Consider the following 14,153-nt stretch of genomic DNA (forward strand, 5'->3'; position numbering starts at 1 on the left):
CTGCTCAGCGGGAAGCCTGCTTCTCCCTCTCCCACTCCCCCTGCTTGTGTTCCCTCTCTCGCTGTGTCTCTCTCTGTCAAATAAATAAATAAAATCTTTAAAAAAAAAAAAAAGAAAAAAAAAGAAATTTGTGAATACTATGTAGCCAACGTATTGGTATTTTCAGTGTTGCCTGTGAGAATCTTGTTGACAAGTAAGCTAAGATCAAAAGGTGTCACCTGTAAGAATCTTCCCCCAGAATTAAACTTTCTCCTATTTTATAACTGTAATTGTGCACTAGGTGTGTGAGTAAATGTGATTGCATTGGAGGTCACGTTTATTCATTTCTCAGCCAATACTTAATCAGTGCGCCTCCTGGGAGCCAGACTTGTTCTAGGTATTGGGGGAACAGCGGGGACAAGATAACAAGCCCCCTGCCCTCTTAAAGATTGATTCTCTTTGGAAAGAACAAACAGTACATTAAAAAAAAAAAAAAGGACAAGTAAATTAACACAATAATCATGCCTGGTTCACAGTTCTTTAAAATGAATCAGTATGACAGATGTGATACAGAGGAACTGAGAGATAGTTTCTTCTGGGTGGGGTGCTCATAGGAGGCCTCTCTCAGGAGGTGACAGTTGAAAAGAGACCTAAAGGGTGAGAAGGATAAAAGTTCAGGTCAAGGGAAAATGCTCAAGGCAGAAGAAAGAGAAAGTGGGAATACCTCAAAAACAACTAAGTCTTGGCAAGTTCTAGGAAGAGAAAACAGGTACCGAGGGGAAAGGCAGACCAAAACGATATGGAAGGAACTAGAAAGTACAATAATGTTAAGTACAGGCTGCAGTGAAGAGTTTGGATTTATCCTGAGTGGAGGCTAGAGTAATCTAAAACACTTTCAAATGGTGCGGTTCGATTTCTGTTTTTTAAAGATCTCATCAGAAAAAAAAAAAAAAAAAATGGATTGGAGGAAACAAGAGTTGACCAAGGAGAGTAGATAAGAGGCTACCACCAAAGTTCATTGCATGGTTTAGACTAGGACTGGCAAGGAAGAAGGAGAGAAATGGATGGATTTGACTGATGTTGGGTAAATTGAATGGACAGGTTTCTCTGATCCATTGGATATACAGGATAAGGGGAAGGAATATTTCAAAGATAAGTCTCTGGCTTTTGCTTTGAACACTTCTATGCATGATGGTGCCATTTACTAAGAGGACAAGACTAGATGAAGAGCAGATTTTTGGGATATTGGCTAAGAATTCCACTATGGGCATGTTAATTTGGATAGGCCTACTAGATATCCAAACAGAGATGTCCATTGGGCAGATTCAAATACAAGTCTAGAATTCGAGGGAGTGGCCATGAATGAGACAAACTTAGAAGTCTGGGCCAGACGGTGACCTGGAGGGACATATTTGGGAATTTCTGTATGCATAGAAAAAGCTCCAGAAAACAAATATTTAACAGATCACTAGAGGAGTAACCAAAGAGGTCTAAGAAGGAATGGCCATTGAAACAGAGATAAACAAGAAAAGAGTGGGTCCTAATGCCATGAGAGAAAGTGTCACCTGTGTGGAATAGGCTGAGATGCTGAGAGAGACAGCAAGCCAGAGAGAAGCCCAGCAGCTATGGCCATGTGGAGAATGCGGGGAACTACAGCAGGAGAAATTTCCATGGAGCGAAAGGGTTAGGAGGAGCGATCAGAACATACTTTCATTCAGGATTAAAGTTGAAAAAACAAAAGAAAACAAAACAGAAAAACTGGAAACTTGCTTCTTGAAACTACTTGGAAATATCAGGAAAATGTAACCCAAATCCTACCTGCATTTAACCATCTTATTAAATAAAAATAATTTTTTTTTTTACTAGGCACAACTTTAAGTGTGATTAAAAAGTCCAATTTAGTAACTGAAACTCGAAGATAATGGGCTTTTCTTTCCAGTGCCGGGTAAATGACTCCTTCTACATGGATTCCTTTCTTTGTACTAAAACTCATATTCAGAAGTTTAATACTTGTATTTGGGCCAGTCTCGCCAAGCACGAGAACATGCCCAAGTTCAGAACCCAGCATCAGTATGCCCTTTTACGTCTGTAAATCCAGAGGGACAAGTTGATTTGAGGTGCTTTAAATGCCCATGTTGTTTTTAATTTATTTTAAAGTTGATACAAATGTTTAAAAAAATAGAAAATTACGTGGTAAAAATAATTTCACTGTGCTTATAAACAATAATACAAAAACTAATAAAATAGCCTCACCTAAACTCCACAATAATTTTTTATGCAATGGCATTGTCTTTAAAAATTTCTGTATATTATTCAGTGACACTCTTTTGTTAATGTAGTTGTTTTTAAACTCATCATTTTTAATTCTGTGAGCATATTTTTAAGTTAATCGAAATTTTTCTCCAGGTTGCTGAAGAACCAGCTCCTGTATTTAATGAATGAGCTTCTAAAACGACTCCCTCAAAGAACTTTTCCATGATGAGGAAACAATATTTGACAGCATGTAATCTTTTAGTCAGTCCATTGAAAACCAAATTCAAGTTGATGGTTTTCTAGTATAATATATTTCTTTGAAAATAGCAATTGATTCCAAAAATCTGAACAAATAAACCTGCTTCACAGCAGAGCTACTTTAAAATTTTATGTTCTTGATTCTTTTAAGAAAATACAGAATTCTAAACATAAGAAGCCTATGACTTAATTTGTTAACCTTTCAAGTGCCTGATTAAACAAATCCTTATCGAAAAGCCAGTGATTCAAAAAGTAAGATTTGACATTTAAGTTGAAAAGGTGGATTGGAAGAAATAAATGAATCACCATATGAGCTTTAATTTCTGATGGATTATCAAAGTATGGTAATTTATTTCCATTCACCAAGCAGAATGAAAATCAAAATGCCCCAATTCACGAAAAATAATAGGATTTTTTTTTTCCTTTGACCTTCAATGTGTTTTGAGCTCCTACCTGAGTTATTTTCATGTAATTTTTGCATTTTCAACTCTTGGCAGACAACCACTACTACAAGCCAAAAGTTTTTCTAAACTAAATTAAATTGGTAAAATATAAAACTTTTACTTTTTAATTGTCTTTTTTTTTAATAATTTATTGAATTTCATTTTATATGTGTAGTTCTGTTTCTAACAGTAAGGGAGCTGACAAGTACTGTTATTATTAAGGAATTACACTAATAACCTTGTTATAAGCTAGCCATATTACTATGTTTCAAAGCCCACGAGATACCTACTAAACATTCAGTACAATCCCCAGCATGAGTGAGTCTGTACAATGATGAACATAATGTGATTTTTGTATATAACCTGCTTGTCCACAGAACATATGCTGGTAGGCATCCATTCAAAATTAAGTAGCATAAACAAAAGTAAAAATGTTTTTTGTAAGCATATTCCATTTTTAGAAGCCTGTAGTTAATTATATGTAATTACATCTATTTTCGTGGTTGTAATTATATGTGTATATATGTACATATGTATAATATGTATGGAATTACATTTGCATATATTTATTTATCTCAGTCCTTGTTTTATTTAATTTCTGTTGCATTTGATGGTTTTCTAGTTGAAAATTCCTTCTTTCTTGACTCTTTCTTCGGTTTCTATGATACTCTGGCTGCATGAAAATTGTCGTTTGCTTTCTCTAAATCTCTCTCCACTCTCCAGTCTCCTTTATAAACTGCTTTCCCTTCTCCATCTCAATCCTTTGCATGCTGATATTTCCCAGGATGCCATTCTGATTCTCTTCTCTTTATCTCATGGCTTAGACAGGAGCCTCCCCAGCCCAGCTTCTCTCATTGAGCTCAAAACTCATATCCAACTGTGATTGGAATGTCCTATAGATGACTCTGCATGTACCATCCAGAATTCACCTCTGTATCTTTATCATGTATATCAGTGAGTGTCATTGACATCCCCTTAATTTGTTACATACCCAAACCTAGGACTTTTCTTTTATGCATGTGTACCCCTGTGAACACTTCTCTCCAAGCACCCAGGACACCCAGTGGACCTCTGCATCCTTTGGTTGTACCTCCTTAATGTTCCTTAAATGCATGTCCCACAAATGCATCCTTTTGTGTTCTTTATGTTCTTTCATGACTTTATGGCTTTGTACATGTCACTCAACCGACCATAGATGCCCCTTCTAACCACATCTTTATCTAATTTTTGCTTCTTTAAAAGTCAACCCAGGGATGCCTGGGTGGCTCAGTAGTTAAGCGTCTGCCTTCTGCTCAGGTCGTGATCCCAGGGTCCTGGGATCGAGCCCCACATCGGGCTCCCTGCTCAGCAGGAAGCCTGCTTCTCCCTCTCCCACTTCCCCTGCTTGTGTTCCTTCTCTCACTGTGTCTCTCTCTGTCAAATAAATAAATAAAATCTTGAAAAAAAAAAAAAGTCAACCCAGGGATGCCTGGGTGGCTCAGTTGGTTAAGCATCTGCCTTCAGCTCAGGTCACGATCCTGGGTCCTGGGATCGAGCTCCAAACCCCAAGATGGGTTACCTGCTCAGCAGGCTACCTGCTCAGCAGGGAGTCAGCTTCTCCCTCTCCGTCTGTTCCTGCCCCCACTGCTTTTGTGATCTCTCTCTCTCTCTCTCTCTCTCTCTCATTCTCTCAAATAAATAAATAAAATCTTTAAAAAAGAAAAACTCAGCCAAGAAACTTTCCTTTTCTTTCCCATCTTCCATTCTCTTCCCATTTTTCTCTTTATTTCACATTTTCCCTTTCCTTCTTAGCATGGTGGCGAGAGGGGGAGGAGTAGTCATGCAGAGCCTTGGAGCATGTAAAAACTCCAGGTGATGGGGGGCAGAAAGCCATGTGGAGGCACAGAAACCTTGCACTTGGCCTTGCCAGGATCTGGGGCACTGGGCAGGGTGATACAGAGGAGGCGATTAGAAAAGGTAGCTATGGTTGGGAGACTGGTTGCTTTGAACCAGAAAGTAAATTGATTGAACAAATAATAGGTCAATGATAACAAGAGCCAAGATTTTCACTATTGAAGGAAAGAGTTACATGAAATATGAATAGGGGAAAGGCTTGAAAGAAGCCTCTGGATTTGAATTGGAAATATAAATTTCAACATGAACTTATGAGTTTTTAATAAATATTCATGTACAGGGGCACCTGGGTGGCTCAGTCATTAAGCGTCTGCTGACGGCTCAGGTCATGATCCCAGGGTCCTGGGATAGAGCCCCACATCGGGATCCCTGCTCAGCAGGAAGCCTGTTCTTCCCTCTCCTACTCCCCCTGTTTGTGTTCCCTCTCTCACTGTGTCTCTCTCTGTCAAATAAATAAATAAAATCTTTTTTCAAAAAATAAATAAATACATACATACATATTCATGTACAGATAGAGATAAAGAAATCATTGTAGATGTGAATGCTACGTGTATGGACACGTGCGTGTGTATGTGTGTGTGTGTGTGTGTAGATGTGTAGGTGTGTCCCAGTAACAATGAGCATAATGAGCACCGAGCTCTTGGTTTCTAAATGTCACCCTCACAGAAAGGAAGCAGGGCTATATGGAGAAACGACTGGAGCATTGAAAGTATAAGATGAGCCTAGAACATCTTGTTAAGTAAAGAAGTGTCCCCCCAAATTATGGGGATCTACCAAAAAGACAAAAGAGCTACCTCTAGCCAAACTGGAACAATGTGAGCATCACTATAAATAATGATAATAAGAGACTGAAATATGTTGAATGAAATAGTAGTAATCCATGAGTCTATACTTGTATAAATAAATAAATAAATAGATAGATGGATAAATAAATAAATAAAAAGAAGGGAAAGCTCATCATTACAGTAGAATATCAATGAATAAATGTAGAAAGAATGATGGAACTAGAAAACCACCCTTAGTAGCCATCATAGTGGTGGTTGATTCCAGTGGGAGTTACAGAGGGTAGGTTGGGTTTGGTGAGTATCAAGACATGGGGTAATCTCCGAATATTTCTCCAAAACTGTTGATCACTTACCACTGGGTATATATTATTGATATTAAAAATATTATATATAAATAGTAGTTGTTTATCTACTGTTTTCTTAAAAAGTATACTAAAGGGTAAACTGCAGGTGTGATGATTTTATATCAGAACAATTGGTTCTTTCTTTTTCTTGCAGATTGAGCCTTTTTTTGTGAGTGTGGCACTTTATGACCTCAGAGACAGCAGGAAGATTTCTGCCGATTTCCACGTGGATCTAAATCACACTGCTGTCAGGCAGATGCTCTCAGGGTCTTCCGTGGGGTTGGAAAATGGAAACATTGACCCTGTCACTCCAAGACAATCAGAAGAACCTCACGTCAAAGGATTTCCAGAGGAATGGCTAAAATTTCCAAAGCAGGTTGCACTTTTGTTTACTTGCGATGGCACCAAAAATGCTCGTTTCGTTGTTCTCACCAAAAGATTACATCAGTTTCTGAAATAAAAATTCCCTTAGAGCAGTCCCTTAAAAAAAATGGAATTTTGTAAATGTCTTCAGTATGCTTCCTTACTTACTTATTAGCTGTTTTCTTTGTACACAGGCTATATTTTCTGTAAGCAATCCGCATTCTGAAATTGTTTTTGTGGCCAAAATCGAAAAAGTACTGATGGGGAACATTGCGAGTGGTGCTGAACCTTATATTAAGAATCCAGACTCCAACAAGGTAATGCATAATCTTTTTCATAAATAATTTCAATTGCTTTCAAGATATAAAACCACCCTGCCTTGATGAATTATCAAGCTTGGTACAATGTAGGTCTAGAAATAGTCACTTCTTAGTGAAATGACTATCCCTCAGGAAAATTTGAAAGCATATATTCTTAGTTTATGTTTCTGACTGACTTCTGATAATCTATTAGTAGAAATAAATTGAAATATGGACAAACTTTAACTCCAAGGATCAAAGTATTAGCAATAATGAAAAGTTAGGATTAATCTGACTTAAAAACAAGTGGATACATAGTTTACTGATGATGAACTAAGTGAAAAAGTAAGATAGATAATTCTATATAAAATTATTTTAACACCTAAGTGAAGAAAGAAGAAATACTGAAATTTCTTTGAATGGTGGGACTATGGGAAATTTTTTCTTCCTTTTTTCTTTTTTTTTAAACCTATCATTTTATTTTTTTAGAGAGAGAGAGGGCGCATGAGGTGGGAGGAGAGGGAGAGAGAGAATCTTCAGCAGACTCCTGCTGAGTGTGGAGCCTGACGTGGGCCTTGATCTCACTATCCTGAGATCATGACCTGAGCCAAAATCAGGAGTTGGAGGCTTAACTGACTGAACCACCCAGGCGCCCCTCTTCCTTTTTTTTCTATAACCATATTTTCTTTAATAATCAAATGTTACTGTTTAATAGAAAGTAAATATTAAAAGTCTGTATTTTTCACACAAAAGAAATACATTGGGGAAAGAATGACTAACCATTGAATTTAAACTTGTGTAACCATGTAGTGCAGTGTTAAGCATATTTATGAGATTCAGGGTTTGGCAAACTACAATATGTGAGCCAGATCCACCTGGCACTTGTTTCTGTGAATAAAGTTTTATTTACACAGTCACACTCATTCATTTATGGATTGTCTATGGCCGCCTTCCTGCTAGAGAGGCAGAGAGGCAGAGTTGAGAAGCTGCGACATAGACCATGTGGTCCACAAAGCCCAGTATATTTACTGTGTGACCCTCTGCAGAACAAGTTTGCCAACCCCTGCCATCATGAATAAAAATATAAGACAGACTGTGAGCGCAAATTTGAAAACAGTTTCCATTCAATGTTTTAAGGTCTTTCAAGTCTGAAAAAAAAAGGGGGGAGTTGGCATTAGAAGACAAAGGTATTTTCTATATTTGAAATTTGCAGAGTGAAAATTCCAGAACACAATACAGTAGATCCAACACAGAGAATAGCATGTGGCTCTTTACCAGACAGACTCTGCAGGCCAGTGAGGCAGAATTCCGGGGTTTCAATGTAAGATAATCTGGAAAAGTATGTATTAGCATTTTACTTGGACAGTTTATAAAGAGGTGTTCTAAACATTATTTTTATGTATTTTTCCCTCAGTATGCACAAAAGATACTAAAATCCAACAGGCAGTTCTTCAGCAAGTTGGGAAGATACCGCATGCCCTTTGCTTGGGCGGTAAGGTAGGTTGACAACTACAATCAACAGAACAGTAATGAATTTATAATTTGCATTGGAAGCTTCAGTTTGAACATCTCTTTGCTACCTGGTATACAAGCAGTGGGGAGGGACCCAGGGAGAGAGAGAGTAGACTCCTCGCTGAGTGCAGAGCCTGACATGGGGCTCGATCTTATGACCCTGAGATCATGACCTGAGCCAAAATCAAGAGGCAGAGTCTTAACCAACTGAGCCATGCAGGCGCCCCCACCAGTATTTTTAATATATCAACGCCTAGAAGAATATTACTGTGGTCATCTTCTTAAACACTCAATGCTCCCCAGAAACATGTGTCTTACAGACTATTTAGTAAGACAGCTTATAATAGATTGAAGCTATGACTTGAGTGCATGACCAGATATGCTATGGTTTCTTGGTAGAATCGAAGTCATAACTTGTTTATTATGCATATTTGGTTCAATAAACCCTTGACCTTATATCAGTCCTGAGAGTTTGGCGTGCATAAAATTCAGATGGAAGCATTGTGATTTCTTATGCAGCTGCATATTTTCATCAGATGAAACCATCAATTTGATCATCTAAACTCTCTTTAATTTTGCTACGGATTAGCATAGCCAAAATATCAGTACCAGTTCACTCTCTGTTAGGAATGCTGAGTTATGTGGACACTGAGGGTAGAATCATCCTCCTGGACATATAACCTCTACATAAAGAACAAGAATTGCTTTTTGGATCTGGTTAAAGATCAATTCCTATTGTCCTTCTCAATCTCTTTGCCTTGTGGAATTTCTTAAAAGAGGATTCCACATATGAGTGAAATCATATGATAATTGCCTTTCTCTGATTGACTTATTTCACTTAGCATAGTACCAACAGAGGATCGTAGGGGAAGGGAGGGAAAAATAAAATAAGACGAAATCAGAGATGGAAACAAACCATAAGAGACTCCTGGCTATAGGAAACAGACTGAGGATTGCTGGAAGGGATTGCTGGGGGTTGGGATAACTGGGTGATGAACGGTAAGGCGGGCACATGATGTAATGAACACTGGGTGTTATATGCAACTGAAGAATTACTGAACTCTACCTCTGAAACTAATGATACACTATATATTAATTAACTGAGTTTAAATAAAATAAGATTTAAAAAGAGGAAAAGCCTGGCACAGACCTAAGGAAGAAAGATTAGCAACATATAAACCAAAGAACTTTAAAAAGTTAGTGCTACAAAGTAAGACAACCTCGCAAGTACTCATTTGGGTATTGGTAACATTGTCCCAGTGGCAGTAACTTTAAAATCCAGAAAGAAGGCAGAATTTGTTACTTTTGCCATTTCAGGTCTCCCAATACCCAGGGATGAGCATAACCAGAGTGAATCCACCAGTATTTTTTATCATTTTGAGGTTGTTCCTTGAAGTTGGGGACAGGTGGATGGGAAGGGAAAGGGGGAAACGTGAGCAGACAGACTTACACGGTCTCCAGGAATGAGTTTGCCCTAAGGCAGCCCTGTTGTAAGGGAGAAAGAGACCAGACCCAGGAGTTGGACAGACATGGTCCAAATCAGGCCACCACTTATGAGTGGTAACTTAAGGCAAGTTTTCTCTCTGGGTCTCAGGGTCCCATCCACAGAACGAAGCTGACAGCACCCACTTCGTGGGCAATGGGTGCAATCTCAGATACAAAAGCACTTGGCATAAAGTAGATCACCCATAACACTCTGTCTCTCTTGTGTCTCTCTCCCTGCAGGGACAGCTAATGCCCACATCTAATGCATGGAATAGATAGTATTTGAATATACTGAACGCTTTATGTTGAATTTCATTGTTTTTATTTCTCATGAGCTTCCAGAGAAAAGATAACTAGTTCTAATTTGCTGGCCAAATTTTCTCATATTGATAGGTATTCTCAGTTCCCCCAAGAAAACCCGTTGGGGCATGTAGAGGCAAGGTATCCCTTGGCAAGAGTGAAATATAGCATAATTACAATGGTGAGCATATTTTCTCTTAAAGGATCCAGAACTTTTGTGAGGTTTTAGAAGCAGGCATTTGAGAGCCAGAGCTGGTTTTGAAATCTCAATTCTACTTAGTAGCCAAGTGAACTTAAACAAGTACTCATAGTCTGCCCTTACCTCAATTTTTTTTTTTCCAAATGTACAAAAGAGGACTGATAATACCTAATTTATTGTTGCAGGGATTGATGAGTACAGATATGTACCCAATAAATACAGTCATGGTTAGCAGTCACTATTCTTACATGATTATTATTAAGTTACCTTTGGAGATAATATTTTCGGCAAGTTCCCCTTTCCGGTAAATTCGGGACAGTGAAGAATAATGTGGGGAAAAGAAGGGAAAGAATTACCCCTTACTGAGCTGTAAGGAGAAGTAACAATTGTACTGTGAAGTTGTCTAGTAAAATATGCTGAAAGAATGACAGATGAAGTTTCAAGGGAGACTGACAATATTACTGGCTATCGGAGTAATTATGTCCAGGACAGGAAAGCCAACAAAACCACAAGCTCATGCTACATTAATGCCTGATGAGTGGTTTGGTTGTAGGTTGGGAAACAGGAGACACCACCAATTTGTGTGTATAAACATACAGCTTGCATATACATAAACCTCTCTGACATCTGAGAAAAAAAATGGTTACCAGCACAGTTCTAAAGATTTCATGTCAAACCGCTTGGAAAAACTAATCACAAAAAATAAGTAAAAGATCCAGCCAAAGAAGATTTTAATTTCCTCTTCACAATGTGGAAATTGCTTCAAATGAATGGTGACTGAATCAGAGGAGGGCTCTTGGTCTCTCGAGCCGTTTTGATATAAACTAGCCTGCTGACATATTTCAGTCCTTTATTAGATATGCTGGTTGTCTGGCCAGGTTTTTTCCTTCTATATTTTCTAGACTGCAGTTTGCCTAATAATATAGCTTTGAGTGTACCCTAAAACATTTCGGCCCTTAAAATCAACTGCCATTAAAAAGCATAGAATAGACAATTTAGCTTATGACCATATTTTTACCCAGATCCAACCCATCCCACCCACTACTGCATGCACAGATGTTCATCACTCTGAACATTTTTTTCTGAAATGAATTTGGTGTGTTTTCTTATTTTTGGCACCAGCTGTACTGTTGTTTTATGGTTTAAAAAAAAAAAGAAAGGTTATTCTTGGAGGAAGTAAAGAGAACCTATTCAGATGGCTACAATGGGTATTTTACACTCTTTGATTTGGGAGAAAGTCAAGCCTTACCAATATGTCTTGTTTTTTGTTTTGTTTTGTTTTTTGTTTTTTTAAAAGATTTTATTTATTTGGAGAGAAAGAATGAGACAGAGAGAACATGAGAGGGGGGAGGGTCAGAGGGAGAAGCAGACTCCCCGCCGAGCAGGAAGTCTGATGCGGGACTCGATCCCAGGACTCCAGGATCATGACCTCAGCCGAAGGCAGTCGCTTAACCAACTGAGCCACCCAGGCGCACCCAATGTGTCTTGTTGTTAGAGGAAACTCTTTCCACATATATTGCCCACACAATCGTATGTGCCAAAATCCACACAAGGACTGATTTTTTTTTTTAAATCCCTCTTACACGACATTCTGAATGGACCAGTGCACAACCCTGGATTTTCTTTAAAACTGAACAAAACTAAAAGAACAATTTCATTCTTATATCTATACCTTTAGAGAAGGCGTACAGTGCAACAATTACTTTTATGTTTTATCTTGCATTAACCACAAAAAAATATGCCCTATTCTTTCTACGGGTCACAGCTATTCATGCTGCTTAGGAATGAGGCTCTCGGGGATACCTAAGCCGCTTTTCCTTCAGGCTAAACAGTGCGTTTTCTTCAGTCATACTCCAAATGTCGTGGTTTTGAGACCCTCACCCTATACTATCATTGTCCAACTGTGGCAGCTGGAACGAAGCACAACATCCCAGCCACCCTGAAACCATCTGTGTAAATGAATCAGTTCTCTGTTCTCTTGCCAGTGAGCATATTTATTGAGCAAGGCCAGTGTGTATGGCTCTGTGAGCAGTATTTCTCCACGGTGCTGTGCTCTTCATTCTCTTTACAATGTGTCCAATGTAAGTGAGCTCTTTCCAGGACAGAGCTGTGGCTAAAAGCAGAGTTATACAACCCTCGTTTATTGATACATTTATAGTGACTGGTTAATTAAAACACACACGCATGCACGCACACACACACACTACTCAAGCTCAGTTCAACCTCCTCCTGTGTTGTAAATACATCGTGTTGGTTTTAACATGTCGTGCACACAGAAGCCCTGTATAATATTTAAATAAAAATTATCTTCGAGTTAAGTATTTTCATTCTGCTTCCCCAGTGTTATTTGATACGGCAACTTTTTCCCCTTCCCTGACTACTTAACAGAGAAAAATGAGCAGAAAGATTGAAGCAGTCTAAAAATATCATTCTGGCCCATTTTCTGTATTATTTGACACTAAAGCTCTTCGATCAGATATCTATCTAAATGGCCACTTCAGCCTGTGTATTGAAATCTTTGGTTAATTTAAGGAGTAATGAAATAGTCTAGTCAAGTTCCTTAAGTTAGAAGAAATAAAATTTCAGCAGCTCTCTAACATTAATGAAAAATTAATTACACACAGGTCTAATTTTTTTTTGATAGGCATGGAATATGATTAATTATGGGGAAGAAATAATAACCTTAAGTGTGCTATGTATACTTCCTTGTATTGCCTGATATTACTATACTATTTGGACAGAAACAATTTGTGTGTTCTAACTAAATCTATCTAGTTCCAATGAAATGGACCAAGGAAAAAAATAAATGGCATTAATTAATTTAATACAAAATTCTGACTCAAGTGTTCTTCATTTGATCTTTGTCTCTGTCCTAAAATTTAAGAAAGTGTTTCAGGAGTCTGGCCCTCTAGACCCACACACACACAACCTTATCCCTTTTCCACTATTCGTAAATTCTGATGGCACCACCCAAACTGAGGTGGCCCTGGCTTGCCCAGAAAATAATAAAAAAAAAAAGGACTAACCTGTTCTTATTCCTCCCCTAATACTCCAAGGTTTGATATGTTACTAAATCATAAATAAATGTAATATAAGTGGGCTGCTGTCCCTATAAATATTGAATTGAAAATAAAGAATTAAAGATAACAAAGATAGTGTTTAAATGAAACTTTTGTCTAAGAAGTTTTCTTGTCTTTTTTATTTCATTAGTTCCTGGAGTTTCTTCCACTACAAATGGGAAATTGAATCATTGGTCACCTTAAAAATACAACTTGGTAAACAATTTTCACCTGCCAACCTGAACAAATATCATTTTCTTTCAGATCAGTATTTAAGGACAACCAGGGAAATGTGGACAGAGACTCAAGATTTTCACCGTTGTATAGACAAGAAAGTAGCAAGATTTCAACAGAAGACCTGCTAAAACTAGTGTCAGATTACAGAAGGTAGGGTTTTTGGATACTCTTGAAATTAACATGAATCAGCTACATTGCTGCTATTGATTTATTAACTCTGCATAAACAGTATTTGATTACCTGATTCTCGAATGTCCAAACTCTTCCGGAAAGTAGATGCTTTACAGATGAACTCACATATGCCTGAATGACACAACAAAAGTAAAGTTGCTAGAATTATATGGAAGGAGTGTGAAACCATGTCAGTTAACTATTATTGCCATGTAACAGATCACCCCAAAACTTAGTGGCTTAAAAGAACAACATCACTTACTTTCCAGAGTCCATAATTTATTTTTTTTAAAGATTTTATTTATTTATTTGAGAGAGAGAGAATGAGGGAGCACATGAGAGGGGGGAGGGTCAGAGGGAGAAGCAGACCCCCTGCTGAGCAGGGAGCCCGATGCGGGACTCGGTCCCGGGACTCCAGGATCATGACCTGAGCCGAAGGCAGTCGCTTAACCAACTGAGCCACCCAGGCGCCCCTCCAGAGTCCATAATTTAAACATGGTTAGGTAAGGAGGGCTTGTCTTTTCTGCACATGGCATCAGCTGGCAGAGGTCAACTGGAGACAGAGGATCCACA

At 38.2% G+C, this 14,153-nt stretch overlaps 1 protein-coding gene across 2 annotated transcripts in view; it reads left to right on the forward strand.

The window, feature by feature from the left end:
• The window catches only part of DOCK10 (dedicator of cytokinesis 10), a 196,293-nt gene that overhangs the window by 101,626 nt on the left and 80,514 nt on the right, over window positions 1-14,153 (forward strand). For both annotated transcript variants that reach the window (XM_035006994.1, XM_035006995.1), the window contains exons 12-15: window positions 6,110-6,331; window positions 6,513-6,635; window positions 8,032-8,114; window positions 13,437-13,559. In XM_035006994.1, coding sequence (XP_034862885.1) covers window positions 6,110-6,331; window positions 6,513-6,635; window positions 8,032-8,114; window positions 13,437-13,559 — 551 coding nt within the window. The remainder of the gene's footprint in view (window positions 1-6,109; window positions 6,332-6,512; window positions 6,636-8,031; window positions 8,115-13,436; window positions 13,560-14,153) is intronic.

This window comes from Mirounga leonina, unplaced genomic scaffold, assembly GCF_011800145.1.
Source record: "Mirounga leonina isolate KUSES-001 unplaced genomic scaffold, KU_Mleo_1.0 Mir_151, whole genome shotgun sequence".
NCBI classification, from domain to species: Eukaryota; Metazoa; Chordata; class Mammalia; order Carnivora; family Phocidae; genus Mirounga; species Mirounga leonina.